The 7,180-nt window shown below is 46.0% G+C and overlaps 1 protein-coding gene across 1 annotated transcript in view; it reads right to left on the bottom strand.

Moving 5' to 3' along the window:
* The window catches only part of RBP2 (retinol binding protein 2), a 23,761-nt gene extending 17,070 nt beyond the window's left edge, over window positions 1-6,691 (bottom strand). Inside the window, exon 1 of the mRNA XM_023187877.1 lies at window positions 6,569-6,691. Coding sequence (XP_023043645.1) covers window positions 6,569-6,641 — 73 coding nt within the window. The 5' untranslated portion in view covers window positions 6,642-6,691. The remainder of the gene's footprint in view (window positions 1-6,568) is intronic.
* Window positions 6,692-7,180: the final 489 nt, after the last annotated feature.

Consider the following 7,180-nt stretch of genomic DNA (forward strand, 5'->3'; position numbering starts at 1 on the left):
TATCTATCTATCTATCTATCTATCTATCTATCTATCTATCTATCTATCTATCTATCAATCATCTACCTACCTACTCATTTTCACCCAGGGACTCTGAGTGATTCTCTTGCAATGTTTCTGAGCGTCCTGCCTATTTACTTTGGATGCCTTCATTTGGACATACCTTGTTCACAGTGAAGCTCTTTCTTCCCTACCTCCATGTTTTGTACCTCCACCAAGAACAGTGTTGAGAAAAGGGCTGTGGGTGTTAGAAGCAGATAGCCTGGGCTCCTGTCTTAGGCTCCATCATTTCTTAACCACAAGTGGCCATGGACTAGTCTCTTCACTTCTCTGGGTTCCTCACCCCATAAAATGGAAAGCATTTCTTCTGTATTTACCTCTGACTGTATCCTGAGCTCCATATCCCATATCAAAGTGCCAATTTTAATACTCCATTTGAATGTGTAACAGATATCTGAAACCAAAATATGCAAACCAGAATTCTTAATGCATGCTCCCCCGCCACCCCAGCCTGGTCCCTCCCCACCAAAACTCACTCCTCCCGGTGACTTCCCCATTTCGGGTAATGGGATTGTCATCTGCCCAGTTATTCAGGCCTAAGTCTTGGACCCAAATTCGTTTCTATCATTTGCTCTCACTTCATATTCATCTGCAAACCCCGTGAGCTTTATCTCCAAAATATAAGCTGAATCTGTCCTCTTTTCTCCAGCTCTACAGGCACTGCCGTAGCCCAAGCCATGGTCATTTCCTGCCTGGACAACACTGCAGCCTCCTAATGGGTCTCTCGGCCTCTCTGCTTGCAATCTTGCCCTCCTATGATTCATTTTCCATGCTGTGGCCATAGTGATCCTTAAAGAATACAAAGAGGATCAATTTTTCTTCCCAGCAGAAGGCTGGTGTGTGCTTTGCCTTCCGCCTACTTTTCCACTCTCACTCCCCCACCGTACCCACAACTCCTCCGCCTCACACACTTCCAACTCCCAATACATCAGCTTTCTCAAACCCTTGGGCCCAAGTGATTCTCCCCCCTCAGCCTCCTGAGTAGCTGGGACCACAGGCATGTGCTTCCAGGCCCAGCTAATTTTTTTATTTTCTATTTTTTGTAGAGACAGAAGTCTCACTATGTTGCCTAGGCTCATCATGAACTCCTGGCCTCATGTCACCCTCTTGCCTTGGCCTTCCGAAGTGTTGGGATTACAGGCGTGAGCCATTACGCCTGGCTTCGTGCTCTTGAACCCAAAACCTTTGCACTTGCTGTTCCCTGTGTTCAGAATAACACTTGTCAGCATTCAAACCCGGGCTCCACTGTCACCCCTTCAAGCCTTCCCTGACCACCACCACACTCCACTCTATTATTCTTTTAATTTTCCTCCCAGCACTCACCACTACCCAAAATAACCTTAAACTATTTGTTGACTTTCTGTCTCCTCACTAGCATGTAAACTCCATGCCGGCCAGAACTTGTCTCCTCATTTCCCACTATACCGCCAGTGCCTAGAGCGCTTCCTGATGTGTCATAGGTGCTCGATACATTTGTTGAAAACTGAATTCACTAAAATGAAGAAATGTATATAAAGCTCTAGTGTGATGCGTATCATGGTATGAGAATAATCTGTGCATGTGCTCACCCATCATGCTAGACTGCAGGCTCTTAAATGGTCAGGATGAGATTTTTGCACATGGCACATATTCGGGAAATATTTTCTGGCAGAGACCACCTAGATGGGAGCTGTCTGACTTCAGCCTCTCAGGGCTTTCCCTTCCTGGTGGAGCTTTCAGAGACCCACTAGAACTGATTGTGATAGCCACGGCACTTTTAAGTCTGTGCATGTCAATTTAAATGAAAAGGATGTTCTTCATAGAAGATAATCCTCACCTGCATTTGTGAGTTAAGAAAATAATGCGTTTTCCCCAAATAGTTAAAATTTATGGCATAAAAATTTCCTAAAAGATGTATCAATTTAACATTATCCAATTTTTGGACACATGCTTCCCCATCTTCACTGGTTAAAATTATGTGACGGTTTTTCATTTTCTAGGCTGACTCCTCCCTGACTCTTCCTCCTCTAGTCACCAAATCCAGCCTATTTCCTGCTCTGCACATCTCCCTGTTCACCCTTTCTGGGTACTGCTCTCAACACCTTCCCAGGGTCATTGTAACAACCTCTTTAGTTCTCTGACAGTCTGCTGGTCTATTCACTCTCTCTCTGTTAGAGTGAGAATTGATAGCATCTCTCTCCTCTGCATACAATTTCTTCCTAGACCTCTCCTTGTAAGGTGAAGTTCATGTGTAGCACACTGACTTAAGGAGCCTGTTGCTTTTCTAGACTCTTCTTTTGCCTCCTCCTTGCACTTCACCCTCTGGTAATACAACGCCTTCTGGTGTCCCAGGCCCATGCCTGTGCACATGCCCATTGGGGCTACGCTTGACTCTATCTCCGCATGGATAACTCCTGCTTTTCCTTCAAAACCCCACCAAGAAGTACTCAGGAAGCCTTCACTGACTCCAGGTACTATAGCTCCTTTCACCACCATGCACACACTTCTTGTTACTATTGTTCTTTTGATTCCATAGCCCCTTTGAGCCCAAGGCATAGAATCTCAACTGGCTCATCTGTGGCAGATTATATTTTCTTATATGGCTGCGATAACACCTCTCATCCTACATGCTGTTCTTACAATGCAATCTTGACATTCATCCCACTGAGAGGTGGGGTCTATGTCCCTTTTCTTTGAATGCAGGCAGGCTTGTACCACTTCAACCACTAGAATATGGTGGAAGTGGTACCTGGTAGCTTCTGAAGCTGGGTCATAAAAGGCCATGCAGCTTGTATCTCTTCTCTTTGGACACAGCCTGCATGCTGTGAAGAAACCCAGGTCACTTGGGGAGACCACATGTAGATGTTGAAGCCAAGTTAAGGTCTTATCTGCCAGCCAGCACCAACTGCCAGACATGCATATGAGTGAGGAAGCCTGGGATGGCTCCAGCCCCAGGTGCTGTCCAATTGCAACCAAATGAGAGCCTTTGAGCAGGAACCATCGGGATGAACCCAGTCAGCACCCAGAACCATGAGAAATAATAATTAAATGATTGTGGTTGTTTCAAACCACTACATTTTGGGGGTGATTCATCAAACAGTAATAAAAAACAGGAATACCATTTGTGCATGGCTGTAACATGACTCCTTGAGAACAGATTCCAGGGTTGGTTCTGCTTCAGATGGCACAGTCCCTGGCATCCAAGGTACCTTCTAAAGCTTTGATAGAGAAGTTGAATGATTCCCACCTGGGCAGAGTTAATGAACTCTCTCCCAGTATTCTTTCACATTACGGAGACCTCCTTATGTCTGTCCTCTTTGGTCTCCCCTTTAAAATGAAGACCACCCCTCCCACTCCTTCATCCCCTGATCTGACCTGAAGGAGGACTGACTTCAGGACCTGACAAGTTCCTCAGGGCAAAGGAGTTCACCAGCTGGTTTCCCCACTGTCAAGAAAGAGTCTGGGGTGAGAAACACCAGGTGCCTAAGAAGGCAGGAGAGGAAGTACCACTGACCTTTGGCTCACTCACCTTTTGAACTCTTAATGACATCATTTGTGGCAAACCCAAAGGGTGCCATGGTGTGTTACTCTGCTGAGGCTGGTGGCTGAGTCATGTTGGGAGGCCAGTGTGTAGAGTGAGTCACTGGGTTAGTGACAAAGCCAGTTTACTGCCCAACCCCACGTCTCAGTAGAGTTGCTCTACCAGGCCCACAGAAAAAGAAAACTCTCTAGTGCTAGGGGTTAAAGTATTAGAAATCAATGATTCTTAGACAGGGAATGGGCATCATCCTTAACAATAGTCACACATCTGGGGATGTCTACACATACTCTTCCCAAATGCTAAGGTTCTCACTGCTCAAAAGGGTAAGGAAGGCAAGCTTCGTTGACATCTCAGCGTTGGTAAAGCAACCTGCCTTATGTCCTGGGTGTGGAGGAAACTGTTGAGATCTGTTGGGCTGCTTTTGGCAGGTTAGATTGAAGGGGCAGCTCTGCCTCGCCTGCTTCTAGCTGAGCCACCTGAGACCTGTCTTCAGTCACTGCCATGACTGCCCCACCCATGTTCCCATGGCAGGTTGAGAAGGACAAGGGATCCCACCTCAATACACATGGTATTAATCTTAACCAGTGGAGTGTCAGCCTAATACTCTACACTGCAGAGATCATGGGACAAAGAGATCAAACGACTTGCTTATTAGAGTGAAATCAATGTAATGTGATGTTAAATTGGAAGTTTTGGCTAAAGCTTTAAGAGACAATAAATATTTCATACCAAGTAGAATTACAAAGTCCAATCTGAAACCTCAATGATGAAGACATTCAAATATCACATTCACAACTTGTGAGCCCCTCACTCACATTAAAGGTGTAAGCTGGTGTGAAAAGAGTCCAGAGGAAGTTGTTAGAGGTGTTGTGAGAGGCAGAATTTCTTGGAGAGAGGTGATGGTGTACTCTGCATCCTCCCAACCCCCAGGAGGAGAAAGGGAGTGGTAGGAATGTTTGCTTCTCACCTTAAGCCTAGAGAGGTGGGCTTTAGGGGTCCACTCTGCAAAGCCATAAACTAAACAGAGCCTAGATTTTAAATCTAAGTCATCATAGGACTTTTCATTATTTAAGTATAAGCAGCAAAAAACACAAGGTTTCTTTCTAATTATATTACTTGACTCTGGCTTATTCAGCATACTCTTGAAACCTTGAAACTTCCAAATAACCCTTGTTAAAGTACTTTTAATTGCTCAAAACCACAACTACATCCAATATCATCTGGAGGGACAGGCAAGGCTGGGGCTATTATCTCTATTTGCCAGATGAGGAAACCGAGGTTCCAAAAGGTTAAAAAAACTGGTTCAAGGTCCCAGAGCAAGCCCTGGACTCTCGTCCCAGCTATGTTGACCCTTCTGCTTCGGTTTTCTCATCTGTATAATCTTGTTCAGAATTCTAGTTCCAAGCTATGCTCCAATCCATTTACCCATGTGTAGAATCAGAATCCCATTTCTATTGGCCACTCCTGGTACTAAAAAACACAGGTGCAACAGGGTTGAGGCTGGGGCTCTGGTAGGAGGATTTTTGCCTCTTTCTTCCTCCCACCAACTATGTTGATGTAAAAATCCTGCTACCCAGAATGAAAAGGAAAGCTATTCAGTGTTAGAAACCAGTGTAAAGAACATGAAGAGGCCAGGCACGGTGGCTCACATCTGTAATCCCAGCACTTTGGGAGACCAAGGCTGGCGGATCACGAGGTCAGGAGATCGAGACCATCCTGGCTAACATGGTAAAACCCTGTCTCTATTTAAAATACAAAAAATTAGCCGGGCATGGTGGCAGGTGCCTGTAGTCCCAGCTACTCAGGAGGCTGAAGCAGGAGAATGGCATGAACCTGGAAGGCGGAGCTTGCAGTGAGCTGAGATCATGCCACTGCACTCCAGCCTGGGTGACAGAGCGAGACTCCATCTCCAAAACAAATAAATGAAAAAAAAAAAAAAAAAAAAAGAGAGAACATGAAGAAAGAGCTTAGTTCCACAAATATGAAACATACCACAGCTTTCCTTGTTCACTGACATGGTGGACATTTTCAAGCTAGAAGTTTACCACACCAAAAAACTCATGATTTCCACTCTTGGAGAGACCTCCCACTGTCATATCCAAGTTATTATTGTGCCTCTAACTCCACCCACTGCTATTTCTCTCATTCTACATGTGGAGGAAGTTCCAGCGAAGTAACCCCGTATGTGGAGAACTTTAAAGCTAGAAGAGGTGATAAAGAGGCTGCTGAGGGACGGAATAAGGACAGGCAGCCAAAGCCCCTTGCTCAGCACCTGGAGCACAGGAGCCACCCAGCAACTGTGAGCTCCCCTCTGGGGACCCACTCACTCTAGTTCCAGGCAGAACCTGTAGGCTGGGCAGGGCTATGTGTTTTCTGCCAGTTCCACAGGGAACCCACCCTGTGGTGAACTCAGGACACGCACCAGTTGGTAGCCCTTAGCCTGGAACCCAGTTCAGAAGTTATATAAGCAGTGGGTTGTTTGCGCTATCTGACAAAAGCCTCTCTTGCCTTCCATGAGCTTGATTTTCCCTAGGTTGAGAGATTTGCTAGCTATTTCTTTTCTGCTTCCCCATTACAAAACTGATAAAAGAACAATGCAGGGGTCATTGGTGGATAATATCAGGTCCAAGTGGTTATCAAAGAGATGGTAGTCACAAGGCAGGGGAGCAACTGGGTTATCCTCTCAAGTTTGGCTTTACTCCGTGTGTGTATATCCTCCTGATGTATACATTCAGTGTATGTTTTCTGTGGGCCAGGCACTGTGCTAAGGCATCCTAGACATAATCTCATTTATCATTATTCCCAGTTTCCAGATGAGAAAACTGAGTCTCAGAAAATGTTTATGATCTGCCTAATATTGCACAGCTCTACATGAGGCATGAGGATTTGCACACAGGTCTGTTGAACTCCATAGCAGCACTGTCTGGAGGGCCAGACCACAGTACTCCCAACAACAGCTTCCCTCCCCATCCCCAGTCTCTTCCTTACCCAGAGCCTTCATGTAGCCCTCAAAGTTTTCATTACTCTCCATCTCCCAGGTTCCATTCTGGTCCCTTGTCATGGTGGTGGCCTCTGGTTCAGGGAGGGTGTATAGTGGATGGCAAGGAGCAAGCTGCAAGGAGAATGTGTTGGAACGAGCTGCTTTTATAGCCTAGTGGACCAGGTTTATGACTCTGAAGGTAACAGGTTCAAAGGGCAGAAGCACAACTCAAAAGAACGTTCCTTTGCAAAGTTCAGCGAGACTATAGGCAACCCAGGAACAAAGTCCTGGTATGGCCAGGCATGGGTGTCCCAGTGTCCTGTACCATAAGCAGGGCCCTAGAGCAGCTCACTTTTGGCTGGCTGGGCCCCCATGGGCCCCTTGTCCCACACAGAACATTTCATCCATTACTGGAAGAAAACAAACATCCAGGGTCTACCCTGCTTGTACTATGGGTCACCAATATCCAGGCCTCAAGCCTGGAGTCTATCAGCCATGAATCCAGCACTCATAGCAAGGCTGGTGAAACTGAAAAGACAGAATTCACACCCATGGAGCACTACTCTACTCTGTTCCAGGGAGCTTTCATACTTCATCTTGTTTCAGCTTACAAGAGCTCT

The sequence above is a fragment of the Piliocolobus tephrosceles genome, chromosome 2, assembly GCF_002776525.5.
Source record: "Piliocolobus tephrosceles isolate RC106 chromosome 2, ASM277652v3, whole genome shotgun sequence".
Classification (NCBI taxonomy): domain Eukaryota; kingdom Metazoa; phylum Chordata; class Mammalia; order Primates; family Cercopithecidae; genus Piliocolobus; species Piliocolobus tephrosceles.